Below are 17446 nucleotides of genomic sequence, written 5' to 3'. Positions count from 1 at the left end.
ATTTATTTATTTTTTAGATTTGTATGCCGCCCCTCTCCGAAGACTCGGGGCGGCTCACAACAGTAATAAAAAACAGTATAACAATGGGACAAATCTAATAATGAGATACATAAAAACCCCACCAATTAAAAACCATACAGCACATACACACCAAACGTGAAATATAATAAGCCTGGGGAGATGTCTTAGTTCCTCCATGCCTGGCAATATAGGTGGGTCTTAAGTAACTTGCGAAAGACAAGGAGGATGGGGGCCGTTCTAATCTCTGGGGGGGTTAATTCCAGAGGCCGGAGCCGCCACAGAGAAGGCTGTTCCCCTGGGGCCCTCCAAACGACATTGTTTGGTCGACGGGACCCGGAGAAGGCCAACTCTGTGGGACCTTATCGGCCGCTGGGATTCGTGCGGTAGAATGCGGTTCCGGAGGTATTCTGGTCCAATGCCATGTAGGGCTTTAAAGGTCATTACCAACACTTTGAATTGTGACCGGAAACTGATCAGCAGCCAGTGCAGGCCACGGAGTGTTGTGGAAACGTGGGCGAATCTAGGAAGCCCCACGATAGCTCTCGCGGCCTCATTCTGCATGATCTGAAGTTTCCGAACACTTTTCAAAGGTAGCCCCATGTAGAGAGTATTGCAGTAATCGAACCTCAAGGTGATAAGGGCATGAGAGACTGTGAGCAATGACCCCCTGTCCAAGTAGGGCCACAACTGGTGCACCAGGCGAACCTGAGCAAACGCCCTCCTCGCCACAGCCGAGGGATCGTGCATCTGATAGATGAAGATGATATGTTCACTCAGTCCCTGATACAAGGCAGAAATATAGTTTTTCTACATTTATGACACACACAGGCCCTCTCTTGTCAGGCCACTCCCACTTCTTGTGTGTGATTCCCTCTCTTTCTAGACCTCATGACTGAAATGATGGATCTCACCAGTGACTTGGTTGGCACCGGGATTCCTTTCTTGGACTACAAATCCTATGCAGAACGGATCTTCTTTCCAGGCCACCGGGAGTCACCACTGCAAAGGGACCTCGATGTGCCTGAATCTCGGAGGCAGACGGTGGAACAAGGTCTGGTACAGCTCTCCAATCTCCTCAACAGCAAGCTCTTTCTCACCAAGGTATGTTTTAAACAAAGAATCAAATCAAATTAACCACACAACAGTTCTACGATGCCAGGATCCAGGCCATAATGAATAGCATTCAGTATGCTATGGCTGGGTTTCCATAATAATTCCCAGGCTTGTTTTAAGGCCTACGGATTGCTTTCAAATACTAAACTTGTTTGTTTTCAAAAAAGCCAATGCAATCCTAAATTTCATTAACAGAGGGATACAATCAAAATCAAGTGAGGTACTAATATCACTCTATAAAGACTTAGTAAGAATATAATGTAAATCTGTTGTGGTTGACTCACAGCCAGCTCCTCTGGCCACTGATTTTGACTCAGAGGAGCCGGCTCCGTCAGATCAAAAAAGACGTGTTTAGCTTACCGAAGAGTCAGACAGTGAAGGGGATGGAAAGGTTGATGTGGAAGATGAGGCAGAGAGACCTGCTGAGAGTGTAGGATCTCCAGTCACAGCCTCCTCTGAGTCAGACGAGGAAGGGGTGATGGATGATCCCATTCTAAATGTCAGGGTCTGTAGAATGCTGGGACGCCAGGAGCAGCTGCACAGACACAGATGGAGATTCTAAATCACAGCTGTCAGTACCCAAGGATGCTACAGCAGGGTTAAAAAGGGAAGGGCAGAAGGCGGTGTGGGAATTTATCATTCAGATTTTAAAGGAACAGAGACTTTGATGCTTTGTATTTTGATTTTTCTTTTGGACAGTTTTGGAATTCTGACATTCAAAGTGAGTAATTGGCTGATGTAAGCCAGAGAGACTTTTGTTGCCGGCTTGAGTCGTTAACCTTGACCCTTGGATTCATAAACCAGCATTCCTTTTGCAGTCGCTGAAGCTTTCAGACCATTTTGTGCATAAAGAAACCTTTTGCCTTTTGCAAGCTTCTGCGTGTGCATGTTTGTATAATTGCCTTGTTTGGGTGGCCAGCCGGCCAGGCAGAACAAAATCCAAGAATAATATAAATATAATATAAATCCAATAAACAAATAAAGCAAGCATTTTTTTTGCTTTATTTATTCCTACTTTTTTTTTTGCTTGTCTTAACTTTTTATGGACTACCAATCAATGAAAAATGCCTATTCTGTCCCTCCTCCTCACTGAAACAATTGCCTAATTGCAATGCCATCTTAGATCGTCTTTCTTTTGTCTAGTTTATTCACACCTTGGAAATCCAGCGCACTTTTTCTCCACGGGACCGGGCTTATGTCGCATCACTTCTCACGGTCTCCTTGCATGGGAAACTTGAGTACTTCACAGATATCCTCAAGACTCTCTTGAATGACTTGGTAGAGCAATATGTGGCCAAGAACCCAAAGCTGATGCTGAGAAGGTGAGGGTCAAGGTCAGAAGGTCAATGTCCCCGGGGGGGAGATAGACAAATTGAGGAAGGCTCCATCCTACTGCTCCAATACCCATAAAGTTGGAGGATAATAAAATGGGGAAGTTTTATTGTCCTTGTTCCTGATATGCAGATACAGTATATATATATATATATTTGGTAGGCATCTAGTATAGCTTTGTAAAACATGACATTGGATCCAAGAGGACTTTTCTCTTCTTTCTCAAATTGAATGACGTTCCCTTGGTTCATATGGCTCATATGAATAAATCTGGTCTGAATTACTTACTGTACCAAAACCCATCAGAACTAAATCAGAACAAAAATACTCAGTCCAGTATTGAGTTTTCAGTGGAGAGTTAACTAAAAAAGCTTAGTTGTGGCCAAGAAGGCAATATTCTCCACTGCATCTGGAAGGAGAGTCCAAATGGGTATTTCTCCAATCTTATTGGTAGAGACTGAGTTAAAAATTTACATATTAATTGAGCACCGCCCCCTCTGCTCTCCCCATGAGCCAGTTTTAAAAACTCAGTCTAAGAGTAGAGACATACTGAGTTTGTTCTAAGGAACTTTAATTTGGTTTAAAATAGAATAAAATAGAAAAATAAATGTATAACCTGTTTAATCTGTTTCTTTGTTTTTCAGATTGAAGAAACGAAGCACCCCCAACGATCCTCCTCAGAGGTCTTGTATTCCCCCCGAGGGAACACCCCGCAGAGGAGCAGCCAGCCTGGGGTCCCTGACCTCCGAGGTCATACCAGGGCTGCGAGCCGAAGGTGGAGGGGACTGCCCCTCCACTGGGAGGCTCGGAGGCAATCCGGCTCGGCCGGCAGGGAAGCGCCTCACAGCTGATCAGCACGGCGGCCGCCGCAGTTGCCGCCAAAGCCGCCGGAACCGCCGCCGAGAGCCGCGGCCGTCAAAGTGGCTGAGGAAACATCTGTCCCTCTCCCGGAGCCGTGGAGGCGAGGAGTGAGAAGGGTCCAGAGGCCGGAGGACCCTGGGGACTAGCCCGGACGCCGGGAGGCGCGGGCGCCGCCATATTTGGTGAGCCGATTGGGCGTCGCGTCATTAGGCACGAAAAAGCCCCCCCTAGACGGCAAAAGAGCGCGAAGGGGCCAGGCAGCCCAATGCGCAGGCACGGGCCCAGCAGGGACACAGACGCCATTTTTACCAGACGCAGTGAGGCTACAGCTACCGGAGGACAATCTAAGAAGTTTTGGAGGCTAATTTGGCATTGTGAGTACTATGGAAGACCGTCAGGGCAGCGATAAGCCTGAATCCCCTAGGCCACCAAAGGACAAGGGAAAGGGGAAGGAGAAGGCCAAGTCCTCCCATTCCCCTGCCTCCACCTCTTCCATCAAAGAGGCTGAAAAGCGCATCAAAGCGCTCGAAAAAAAGCTGGAGGCTGCATTACAATCATCTCCAGCAGGGCTACCTCCAGCCCAGAGACAGGGATCAGACCCCATGTCGCCCCCAGCCACCTTTGGGCCTATGGGGGTCCACCCTGAAGGGGACTGGTCCCCAGATAGACAGTTTTTGTCCATGCCTCAAGCCATGCCATCCCCCAGCACTTCCTGGGCCAGACCAGGGTCAGCGGGGCCTTCAGGGAGGAGCTCCCAGGGACCATCTGCCACCTTTATCCCCACAGCAGCTGGATTGAGATCACAGCCGGGTGCGTGGCAGAACTTGCCCCCAGATCTGCAGGACATTATAGCCAGTGCCTATTCGCAAAACATGGCTATGGGAGCGCAGCAGTATGGCAGGCAGCCTCATCAAGCAAAAGAATCATGGTCGGCACTGCCCCCCTCGGGTTTGGGGTCCTTGTTGGAAGAGCCAGCTCAATTCGAGGACAGTGAACCGGAATATGGCTTCTCAGAGGATGAGACAGCGCCAGAACAGACGCCCATGGTGGGACTGTTCAAACCAACGCTTTTTAGGACTTTGTTATATAAAGCCAAACATGTAATGAACCTCCCTAGTTCAGAGAAGGCAACAGAGGTCACTGAGACTGGCAACACTTCGACCACACTTCTACAAGAGCCTCAGCCCGAGTCTGACCACTTTCCTGCCTTGGACATTTTTGTGAAAGGTATCAAAAGACCCTGGCAGTATCCTGCAGCAGCCCAGGGTCCTACCAACCTTGAGAGGAAATTCTACACCTTCGACGAGGAGGTAGAGAAACTATTGGAATTTCCCCCAATCGATCAGCCTGTCGTGACGCTGGTCTCAAGCGCATTAGTACCTTCAGAGACAGGTGACAGCCTGAGACCTGAAGAGAGAAAAACGGAAACGTTACTGCGCAAGACACATCAGATGTCCGGCTGGAGTTTCAGAGCGGCGGCAGCAGCGTCATTCATTAACCGGGCATCGATGTTGTGGATTCAGGAAATGCAATCCCGCCTTGGTCCGGAGGACGGACGTCTTCGCCAGGATCTGAGTAAGCTGCGGGCGGCGACGGAATTTTCCGCAGACGCCACTCTACATGCAGCCAAGTTTTCCACCAGGAGCATGGCCGCCACGCTGTCTTCTCACCGTCTTCTGTGGCTACGGAACTGGCAGGCGGACCTTAAATCAAAATGGCGGCTGGCATCCGGTCCTTTCCAAGGCTCAACCCTGTTCGGAGACCTGTTGGAGAAAGTCCTCATGGAGGACAAGGACAAGAGGAAGGTCCTCCCCAGGTCCAACCGACGACAGGACCGTAGATCCACGCCATACTCAAGGCGTCAATCCTTTCGTTGGGATGCATCTGCCAACTCCGGCCAGAACCAGCGCTCCTTTACTCAGGGCCAATACAATTCACAGCCCTACAGGAGCGACCACGGTTCCTTTCAGGACAGGCCAAGGGGATACCAACAGTCCAGAAGGCCATTCCGTGGCAACAACCAACGAGGATTCAAACGTAACACGAAGTGACTCGGCCATCTCACAGCCCTTAGGAGGCAGACTCCAGGGATTCAGCTCCACCTGGCAAGCGACCTCCTCCGACAAATGGGCTTTAGCCACCGTAACACACGGGCTCAAGTTGGAGTTCGTTCAGTCACCTCCCAGTCGCTTCTTACACTGTCCAAGGATAAAAGACTCTCAGAAAAAGTTGCAGTTGCGCAAGGAGATCCTTGCACACTATTCTGGCTTCCGTACGAGCGCAGGACCTTTTAACATCCATAGATCTCAAGGAAGCATACCTGCACGTTCCCATACATCCAGAACATCGCAGGTTTCTCCGCTTCTGCTCAGAAGGGAAGCATTACCAGTACAGGGCAATGCCATTCGGCCTTTCATCGGCCCCACGCACCTTTACCAAACTCCTGGACGTGCTGACAGCCAACTTACGGGCACGATCCATCAGATTGATGGCCTACCTGGACGACATCATCATCTTGTCCAGGTCCCAGGCAGCGGCAAGGAGAGATCTCACCGAGACCATCCACACACTGCAACGCCACGGCTTTACAATCAATGTGGAAAAGAGCCAGCTCACGCCCACCACCAGTTTACTACACCTTGGTGCGGTTATAGACACTCAGGCGGGCACAGTAGCACTGTCGGCCGAACGACAGAACAACATGCGACGCTTGGTGTCCAGCATCCACCGGGGACCAGTTCCCTTATCTCTACTGTCAAAGATACTAGGCACTATGGTGTCAGCGATTGGCATCGTTCCTTGGGCCAGATATCACATCAGGACATTACAATGGTTCCTGCTTCCGGCTCAGAGAACCAAGGTGAGCCACTCCCACAGGCTAGTACACTTACCACAGCAGGTCAAGGACTCCTTAAGATGGTGGACATCTACCGCAATAGCCATCGGATCTCCATTCCAAATGCAGAACCAGGTCATCCTGACCACAGACGCCAGTCTTACAGGATGGGGTGCCCACATCGGGACCCAGATGGCTCAAGGCCTGTGGAGGGCGGAGGATCTATCGCCCGTCAACATAAACTTCTTAGAACTGAGAGCAGTATTCCTAGCTCTACAGACTTTTACACCTTTGGTCCAGGGAAGGCACGTGTTGGTGCTCACGGACAATGTCGCGACCAGGGCCCACTTGAACCACCAAGGGGGCACACGGTCACAACGACTCATGAAGGAGACGGACAATCTCTTCAACTGGGCCGAAAGTCATCTACAGTCCCTGTCAGCGGAACACATTGCGGGAGTCAGCAACACGCAGGCGGATTGGCTAAGCCGGTCTACCCTAGATCCGTCAGAATGGAGACTAGAGCCGAGCATCTTCCAGCAGATGGTCGCCAGATTTGGGTCCCCATCAATAGACCTTTTTGCAAGCTCCCGGAACGCTCAGCTGCCGAGGTTCTACACACGGTTTCCAGAGCCCGGAGCGGAGAAGGTCAATGCCCTGTTGACACCCTGGCCACCGGGCTTACTTTATGCATTCCCACCAACGAACCTGGTTCAGCGAGTGGTGGACAAGATCCTGCGGGAAAAAGCGGAGGTGCTGCTGGTAGCCCCTCATTGGCCCCGTCGACCGTGGTTCTCCGATCTGGTGGCGTTGTCGGTGTCACCCCCATGGAGGATCCCGGACCGGATGCAAGCAGGACTTTAGCGTGGGTTAGCACCTAATACACTAAAACGACAAGTGGCGGCCCTTTCCACCATGATACAAGTGGAGGACGTAAGGTCTTTGGCTTACCACCCTTGGGTGAAGGATTTTCTGCGGGGAGCGTCGAACCAGCATGCCCCGCCGGTTCGGAGATTTCCATCATGGGATCTCGCACTAGTACTCAGGGCCTTATCTAAGCCACCGTTTGAACCTTTGAGATCCATATCACTACGATTATTGTCTATTAAAACAGCCTTCCTAGTTGCGATCACGTCGGCACGAAGGGTGTCGGAACTGTCTGCCTTGTCGGTAAGGCCGGACCTTTGCATCTTCAACCTGGACAGGGTGGTGCTGAGACTAGACCCTTCCTTTATTCCAAAGGTAAATTCAGACTTTCTTTTTTTTTTTTTTTTTTTTTTTATTATTTTTCATAAAAACAAACAAAAACATACAAACAATAAACATAAAGTGGGGGTGTATTTGAATGTGTATACATTCAAATGTAGAAAAAGAATACATAATTAGATATATGTTAACTGTTATAAAAAAGAAGAGTTAATAAGTTTGAGTTAAAGTTTTGCAAATCTTAATTTTGATGTAAATATTAAATAAGGTTAGTATAACATAATTACCAAAAAATACCTTTAATATAATCCTGATTACTATAGTAAAATAATATCAAACATTCAATCCAAACAATTTAAGTAAAGTCAGCTATTATACATAAAAAATCTTGGTATATTGCTTATACTTATACATAATCATCAAAAAGTCCTTTTAAACTAATATTAATATTATTATCACCTAGGTAAAAACTAATACAACTAAGGATCAATCTATATTTCTTATTTTTTCTTATCTATCCATTTGTAAACATTGTTCCATGTTTCATAAAATTTAGTATCTTCTTGATCGTTTAATCTTCTTGTCATCATATCCATTTCAGCGCAATCTAATATTTTAGCTATGACCTCTTCTTCCTTGGGGATTTCCTCCCCTTTCCAATTTTGCGCATATATTATTCTAGCCGCGGTTAATATGTGTATAATTAAGTAAAGAATTTCTTTCTTGTAGATCTGATTTGTGACACCTAGTAGGTAAAATTCCGGGGTATTATCTATATCTTGCTTTATTATTTCTTTTAATATTTTTTCAATCATCTTCCAATATGTTTTTGCTTTTCCACATGTCCACCATTGATGATAATAAGTTCCTATATCCTTCTTACATTTCCAGCATATTGGGGATGTTTTGGGAAACATTTTTGCTATCCTATTTGGTGGGAGATGCCATCTATAAAACATTTTAATTTGATTTTCTTTTAGGGAAACTGACTTAGTCATTTTCCAATTATTAATCCACACTTTCTCCCATGTATCTATATCTATTTCCTTGCCAATATTTCTACACCATTTTATCATAGTATCTTTTAGAGTCAACTCTATATTTTTATGAGCGATAAGTAATTTATATATTTTCCCTATCATTTTTGTTGAATTAGTGGTAATTAAAGTAGTTAAAGGATTCTTACTTTTATTAAAAATGTAAAGAGTTTTATCCTTCTGATATCTAGATCGGATCTGGGCATAATGCCACCAATCTATTATTATCCCTTCTTCTTGTAGTTCAATTCTAGATTTAAGCTTCATCTGATCATTTAATAATTCTTTATATCTATAAGTTATTTTCTTATCCTTTATAGACTTTGGATGTGTTATTGCTTCTAAAGGGGCTAGCCATTCTGGGATACTTAAAAAATGATTTTTCTTTATGTCTTTCCATACTTCTAATAAATATTTCCTTAATGTATGCCTTTTAAAATATGAATGGTTTTTGTCCTTATCATACCATAAAAATGCATGCCATCCAAGCATTAAATCATGTCCTTCTAGGTCAAGTGTTCTTTTATTATCTAAGATTATCCAATCTCTAAGCCATGTTAATGCGGCGGCCTGATAATATAGTTTCCAATTTGGAAGGCCAAATCCTCCTCTTTCTTTAATATCTTCTAAGCAATTCATTTTTATCCTTGCTTTTTTGCCTTGCCATATAAATTTTTTAACTAAGTTTGTTAAAGTTTTTAAAAAGATTCCCCCTGGGTTTATTGGTATTACCTGAAAAAAAAATAAAACCTTGGGTAAGATATTCATCTTAATTGTTGCAATTCTTCCTAAAAAAGATATTTTCAAATTATTCCACATTGCTAAATCTTTTTTGATTTCTGCTAGTAATTTCATATAATTATCATTTTTTAATGTTATTGTTTTCGCTGTTAAATTTATTCCTAAATATTTTACCTTTTTTACAATCTTTATTCCAGTGATACTTTCTAATTTAGTTTCTAGTGTATTATTCATATTTTTGGTCAAATAATGTGTTTTGCTTTTATTTATCTTTAAACCTGCTACATTTCCATATTGTTCAATGGTCTGTAGTAAGATAGGAACTGTTGTGGTCGGTTCTTCAATTATAAACATTAAGTCATCTGCAAAGGCCTGTAGTTTATAGGTTTCTTCTCCTATGGTTAAACCTTTTATTTTAGGGTCCGCTCTTATTTTAATTAATAAAGTTTCAAGAGTCATGATAAATAACAGTGGTGATATAGGACATCCTTGGCGAACTCCCTTGTTTATATCAAGTGTTGGTAATTGACTATTATTCAGTATTATATTCGTTGTTTGTTTTGAATATATAGTATCTATTAGGTTAACAAATTTTGGACCAAATCTCATTTTATTTAATTGCATTTTTATAAATATCCAATTAACGTTGTCAAAGGCCTTTTGAGCATCTAAAAACATTAAAGATGCCATCTTGTCTGAGTGTTGTTCATAGTATTTTAGTATATTTATTACAGTTCTAATATTATTTTTAATTTGTCTCCCTGGAAGAAACCCATTTTGATCTTGGTGTATTATTCCGTTTATAACTCTTTTGAGTCTCTCTGCATAAATAGTAATAAAAATCTTATAGTCTACATTTAATAATGAAATAGGCCTATAGTTTTTAATTTTTTCTGGTTCTGTACCCTGTTTATGTATTAAAGTTGTCAGTGATTCTGACCAAGATTTGGGGATTTTTCCCTCAAGTCTACATAAATTAAAGGTTTCTAACATATGGTTTCTTATTGTTTCATTGTCTATCTTGTACCATTCCGCAGGTATGGCATCTGGTCCTGTGGCCTTATTGCTTTTCTGTTTTTTAATTGTTGTTAGGAGTTCCTCCATTGTTATTGGTCCATCCATGGTGGCCTGTTGGTCTTCTGTTATTTGTGGTAAATTTGAAGTTTCTAAGTAGTTAAAAACTTCATCTTCAATAACATGATCTTTAGTATATAACTCTTTATAAAAATTATAGACAATGTCTGCCTTACCTTCTGTATCATATTTTATTATACCGTCTTTGTCTTCTAGTTTTTGGATTAATTTTGATTGACTCTGTTTTCTAAGTTTATACGCTAACCATCTGCCGGGTTTATTTGCATGTTCAAAATATTGTTGCTTTGCTCTTTTAATCTTTTCAGTCAGTTGGTTTTGTTCTATAACTCTGATTTTATGTTTAATTACATTTATTTCTGTCTTTAAATCTCTGTTCTTAATGTGTTGCTGCGATAAAGATTCTAATTGTTTTAGTTCATTTGTTAATTGTAAATACTCTAATTTCTTTTCCTTATTATGTTTTGCTGCATAAGATATTGTTAAGCCTCTTATATACGCTTTAACTGTGTCCCATAAGTTCTGTGGGGTAGTGTCTGATGTTTTATTAATTTCAAAAAATATTTTTAATTCCTTTTCAATCCAATCCTTATATTTCTTATCATTTAATATATACCTATTCATCCGCCAGTTGGTCTGTTTATTATTCATCGTCATATAGACCACTATTGGGTTGTGATCAGCCCATGTATTAACGTCTATCTCGACCTCTCTTATTTGTTCTGCAACCGTTTTTGGTGCCCATAACATATCAATTCTCGTCCAAATTTTATGAGGGTTGGAGTAGAAGGTAAATTGCCTTTTGTGAGGGTGTCTTTCCCTCCAAATGTCACTTAGTAATAATTCCGCTTTCATTTTTTGAAAAGTACTAGGTAGCAAGTTCCTTCTTGTTTTTTTACCTTTTCCCCTTTTTTTATTACCTCCCCCTCCTGAATGGTCTAATTGTCTATTCGCGATAGCATTGAAGTCACCTATTATCAATACATTGTCGATAGCTAGGTCTATTATTATTTGGTGTAAATTTTTATAAAATGTCATTTGATCTTCATTGGGAGCATAGATAGAAACAACCACTAGAGGTCTAGGTTCAATATCAACTTGTACAATCAGTATCCTACCCTCTTTATCCTTATATATTTGTTTGGAATTTATAGCATTCTTAACATACATCACTACACCTCTTTTTTTTTGGTCTGCTAATGCAGCATACATTTTTCCAATTTTGGGATTCAACAGTAATTTTTGGTTATCTTTTTTAATATGAACTTCTTGTAATATTGCAATCTGGACATTTTGATTTCTAATCTTAGAAAAAATTTGCTTCCTTTTTCTTGGTTCGTTAAGTCCATTGACATTTACAGAAAAGATTTTTAAGTCTTTATTTGTTGTCATTTAATGGGTTTTTTGGTTTCTCGCTGAGGTTGAACTCTTCTAGCACCTTGGTCCTGCTCTATTACTTGAGCAGTAGCCCCCAAAACATCTTCTTGCTGGGTTGGTGATTTTTCCCTTGATTGCTGTTGAGCTGGTTGTAGTTGGACCACTTGTAGCTTACTTGTGTGGTCGAAGCGGCTGATGCCACTGTTTTCAAAAAAGTACATAGCTTGTTCTACGTTTTCCAGTTTGTATCTTGTAGAACGCCATGTCAGAGAAAGTCCTTGTGGAATAAGCCAACGGTAAGTAATGTTTTCTTTGATCAAAATTTTAGTTAAGAAGTGATAATCTCTTCTGCTTTCTCTGACGCTTCTTGGAACTTGTTTTAATATCTTTATGTCTACTCCATGCTGTTGAGGCTGAGAGTTTCTTGAATAGTGGAGTATCTCATCACGCAACGCTTTTCTTGTAAACTTAATGTGTATCTCTCTTGGGAGATTGTGTCGACGGATGTAGCTATTCGAGATTCTGTATACTTCATCGATTTCTTTCAATAAAGCTGTGGGGTCCTCTTGGAGTATACCTCCAATAGTTTCCGCCATAGTCATTTTTAAATCTTCATCTTTTTCCTCTTTTATATTCTGAAATCGAAGTCCGTATGAAGCTCGTTGCATCTCCAGCTGGATGATTGATTCATCATATCTTCTGTATCTTTCGTCAGCTCTCCCTTCAAGATAGTCCATTCTTTTCTCGTTTTTATCAGATTGGTCTTCAAGCTTTTTAACTCGGTCATCACTTTCTTGGAGTGTTTGTTGGATCTGCTTTATCTGGTCTTTCATCTCACCCATGTCAGCTTTCATTTGGGCCATCTCCACTTTAAATTCTGCCAAGTCGGCTTTTATGGCTTCTCTTTGTTGTGTTGCCTCCTCCTTTATGGCTTCTCTTTGTTGTGTTGCCTCCTCCTTTATGGCTTCTCTTTGTTAAGTAGCATCTTCTTGTGATTTAATCATAAAGTCCTTCAGAGTATTTAAAGTCTCATGTATAATTGCAAGGTTAGACTGCATTGTTTTGTCTTTGTCTTTATCTTTGGTGGACATGGTTAACACCTGGTGCGAGGGGGAGGAATGCGGTGAAACTTGTGGAGAGAGAGTAGTTGGTGTAGTTGGTTTTTTTACTGTTTTGACAAGGGTTGAGGTATGGGACATTATCAAATTAGAATCCACTATTTCAAGTTTAAAGTTGATTTCAATGTATATATAGTGAAAAGGAGAAAAATTGCTATAAATTCCAAATCTGTTCAGTGTGTTTTGTTAGAGAAGAAACGAAAAAGGAAAAAGAAAGTTCCCTTGTATACCAATTCAATACCAATTCAATTAGTAACAAAATTCAAAATATATTATTATTATTATTACTATTTTTTGAAAATTAAAATATTCAATGCCACAGAAAAAAGAAACAGGTATTAACTTTTGGGAATAGGGGAGAAGTAAAAGTTAAAAATAAATAATGTGATAGGAAAGCAAGAAATAAAAAGAAGGGAAAAAAGATATCAGGTATGTATAGAAAACAGAGAAAAAATCATGAGAAGAAAAAATTTGAGAGGAGAGAAGGGAAGGGAGAGAGAAAGTAAGAGTTATTAAGAAAAAAAAAAGAATAAAAGAAATTGTTCAAAGGGAAAAAAGAAAAGAAGAGGAGGTGATATTTTAATTCAGATAATTAGAATAGAGCAGGAACCCAAGGCTTGTTAACAATGCATATGGTTCAAACTAAGCTTCTTTTAATAATAACAACACACCAGGAATAAAGAAAGAAGGAGATTCAAGAAAAAATCAGGAAAGGAAAAATAATTATTCAAAAGACAGAATATCAATATTATATACTTATATTCTTCTTATAAATCCTGTAATTTTACTAGAGAGTAAAGGTGAAAATCCAAGTCCCTAGGGATGAAGTTGTATTTAGTTTCAGTTCCAAATTCAAGGGAAAAGACAAGTCAATATCTTTCTTGTATTCAAAATGAAGTCAGTTTATTTTCCAAATTAAAGGCAGGCACAAAAAAACAAATCCCAAAATGGAGTCAAGTTAAGTTCAGTGCAGCAGAACAGATGTTAGCAGAAAAAAGTTCTCAGCAAATAATCCAAAAGGAGTCAGCAGATAATCCAAAAAGGGTCAGCAATTAATCCAAATAGGTTAATCCAATAGTAGGTAATCCAAAAAAAAGAAGTTTTCAATCTCTTCTAACTTCCATTTATTTGACAGTTATTAAATTGTGAATTGTGAAAAAGAACAACAAGAAAGGAAAAAGGCAGCAAGGCTGTGTTCCTCCGCTTTCAAAATTTAAGCTCAGAACATTATGATTTCAACAGTCTGTCAGAAGCAGATTCTAATCATCACTAGTAATTTCCTTTAGCGGTTAGAGTTTTCTAAGTAGTCATATCTAATTTAAGTTATTTTATTACACCATTAAGTCAAGAAATTATTTTGTAGGTTCCAAAGTTCGAGTTCAAAATGGAAAAGTAAAAGTGAAAAAATTAGATCCGGCTGTTATTTGCGGATGAGTTCAAACAGGGAAAAACTTTCACTTTCGCCCTGAAGAAAGAACTTTCACTTAAAGTTTTCACGATCTTCTTCTTTTAAACACGAAACACAATGGAAATTTTTTACCTTAGGTCCTTTCTCTGCTGTATTCTTCTTCAATCAAGTAGTTTGTACTTTCACTTCTTAACTTTTTTCTCCTTCCCGCTGGGTGAGGGGAGAAAGCGCTGGCCGGTCCTCTTAAGGAAAGAGGAGCGGTTCTCCCATCTCCGAAGCTGCGGGGCGAACCGCTGCCTCCGGAGTCCTGGCGATGGGTCCTCGGGCAGAGGGGAGCCCCCTGTTCTTGGATCGGGCCATCCGAGCCCGATCCGATCGCAAATGCGACCTTCGGAGGGGGTAGAAGGGATCGCCTGGCAGAGCCCTGCCAGAGACATCCCGCCGCGGTCTCCTCCAAACCGGAAGCCTAAATTCAGACTTTCACAGGAAACAGGAACTGATTCTTCCTGATTTTTGCACCCACGGTACCCATCCATCAGAGTTAAGATGGCACAAGATAGACGTACGCCGTGCGGTCAAGATTTATGTGAGGCGAACGGAATCCTTTCGGTGAACGGAGAGACTGTTCGTCGCATTCTCACAAGGGAAGAAGAGACTTGGAATTTCATCCACCTCGATTAGCCGTTGGATCAGAGACTGTATCGCGGAGGCATACAGGGCTTGAGAATGACCCGTACCAGCAGGAGTGACAGCTCACTCTACAAGGAGTGCGGCCACTTCAGCAGCCTGGATCACACAGGCGTCTATAGATGACATCTGCAGGGCTGCAACGTGGGCAGCTCCTTCAACCTTCATACGGCATTACAAGTTGGACTCCTTCGCTGCTGCAGAAGCGGCCTTTGGGAGATGTGTTTTACAACGAGTTTGTGTTCCTCCAACGTCCCTGGCAAGACCTTCTCCCTCCCATGGGCCGTAAATCTCTGGTATATCCCATGTTGGACTCTCCTTCCAGATGCAGTGGAGAAGAACCGTTGTACCTACCTGAACGGTCTTCCCAATGCACTGGAAGGAGAGTCCAAACCCACCCGGTATGCTTATGGGTGCAGGGACGCCGGAGTGGGCAGTTAGTCAGTGGTTAATTGTTATAATAAAAATTGGTTATCCTCTTTATATGGTTTTTCGTTTTTAAAACTGGCTCATGGGGAGAGCAGAGGGGGCGGTGCTCAATTAATATGTAAATTTTTAACTCAGTCTCTACCAATAAGATTGGAGAAATACCCATGTTGGACTCTCCTTCCAGTGCATTGAGAAGACCGTTCAGGTAGGTACAACGGTTCCTCCATTCACACTATTTAGAAACAGAAGACTGACGGCAGAAAAAGACCTCGTGGTCCATCTAGTCTGCCCTTATAATATTTTCTGAATTTTATCTTAGGATGGATATATGTTTATCCCAGGCATGTTTAAATTCAGTTACTGTGGATTTACCAACCACGTCTGCTGGAACTTTGTTCCAAGCATCTACTACTCTTTAAGTAAAATCATATTCTTTTCACGTTGCTTTTGATCTTTCCCCCAACTAACCTCAGATTGTGCCCCTTAACACAATTTGCCAGCTAGCGCAATGGCCCACTAAGAAACAATGGCATATCGCTTCTTGATATGAGAATGGAGTAAAGCAGAGGTGGGATTCAGCAAGTTCTGACCAGTTCCGGAGAACCAGTGGCAGAAATTTTGAGTAGTTCAGAGAACCGGTAAATACCACCTCTGACTAGCCCCATCTCCATCTATTCTCTGCCTCACGAGTCCCAGCTGAATTGGAGGAAATGGGGATTTTGCAGTATCCTTCCCCTGCTACGCTCACCAAGCCACGCCCACCAAGCCACACCCACAGATCTGGTAGTAAAAAAAATTAATCCCATGAGTCAGTAAAGATCTTTTCAGTGCGGGACTTCCCGTAGAATCCCTTCCAAAAGAAACTGACAGCGTCCTTTTCACAAGAAATTTAGGCAGGTATTCTCTGCATTATGTTCGAGAGAGGGTTTTTTTGTTTTTGTTTTTAAGAGAAGTGAATTTTATTTATTTATTTATTATTTTTATTTATTAGATTTGTAGGCCGCCCCTGTCCGAAGACTTGGGGCGGCTAACAACAATAAAAAGACAATGTAAACAAATCTAATATTAAAAATAATCTAAAAAACCCCAATTTAAAGAACCACTCATACATACAAGCATACCATGTATAAATTCTATAAGCCTAGGGGTAAGGGAAAATTTCAATTCCCCCATGCCTGACGACAGAGGTGGGTTTTAAGGAGCTTACAAAAGGCAAGGAGGGTGGGGGCAACTCTGATATCTGGGGGGAGCTGGTTCCAGAGGGCCGGGGCCGCCACAGAGAAGGCTCTTCTCCTGGGTCCCGCCAAACGACATTGCTTAGTCGACGGAACCCGGAGAAGGCCCACTCTGTGGGACCTAACCAGCCACTGGGATTCGTGCGGCAGAAGGCGGTCCTGGAGATATTCTGGTCCGATGCCATGGAGGGCTTTATATTGCCTCCCTTGTCAATGTTAGGTTGCAATTTTTTAATACTCTTCATTTTGGATTCTTTTAAACCAATTGGGAGGATTGTTAGCATTGAAGGATGACGTACCCTAGGGGCCAAAGCGACTTCAACTTCTCTTTCAGGACAGAAACCGTGGTTGAGAAGCTGCTGACCAACTGGATGTCCATCTGCCTCTACGCATTTGTCAGGGTGAGACATTTATCAATTCAATCTTACGTGGAAGGTCAAGTCAACCTATATATCATGTACTTCTCAGCCAGGTAGCCGCATAAACCTCTCCTCTCTAATGCCAAGGACCGCTTCATTCTCAGCTGTTAGGGCCTTGATGGAGGAGTACAGAAGGCTTAGCGAGACATCCGCGAGTGTCCTCTTGTGCATTAAGTATTGCTAAAGCAGATGAATAAGAATCTGAGCTGGCTCTGGATCAGGAACAAGACATTTTAGCCAAGTTGTTTTTTTAAAAATTAGTGACACGATGACATACTGGGAGCAGTCAGACTTGTGAAATAGGAATCTATACCGTGTCTGTTTTTGGCACGCTGGTGCTTAGGCTGAGCCCAGATATTTTTAATACTGTTGCAAGCCGGCCAGCTGCTGACTGAAAGATATTTGCTTATCTTATGAATCGAATGTCGAATGTCCTTCTGAATCTTTATTGGTTTTCAGACCCAGGCGATGCCTTTTCTAAGATCCATCAACTTATAATTGCACGGTACTAACGTTGCACACCAGTCTTTGCCA

At 42.2% G+C, this 17446-nt stretch overlaps 1 protein-coding gene across 1 annotated transcript in view; it reads left to right on the top strand.

Moving 5' to 3' along the window:
- The window catches only part of LOC139155362 (plexin-B1-like), a 229951-nt gene that overhangs the window by 179014 nt on the left and 33491 nt on the right, over positions 1-17446 (top strand). Inside the window, exons 25-27 of the mRNA XM_070730495.1 lie at positions 905-1122; positions 2278-2456; positions 16828-16894. Coding sequence (XP_070586596.1) covers positions 905-1122; positions 2278-2456; positions 16828-16894 — 464 coding nt within the window. The remainder of the gene's footprint in view (positions 1-904; positions 1123-2277; positions 2457-16827; positions 16895-17446) is intronic.

This window comes from Erythrolamprus reginae, unplaced genomic scaffold (assembly GCF_031021105.1).
Source record: "Erythrolamprus reginae isolate rEryReg1 unplaced genomic scaffold, rEryReg1.hap1 H_17, whole genome shotgun sequence".
Classification (NCBI taxonomy): domain Eukaryota; kingdom Metazoa; phylum Chordata; class Lepidosauria; order Squamata; family Dipsadidae; genus Erythrolamprus; species Erythrolamprus reginae.
The sequence above is the reverse complement of the archived record's forward strand: the minus strand, read 5'-3'. Positions and strand labels throughout refer to the sequence as shown.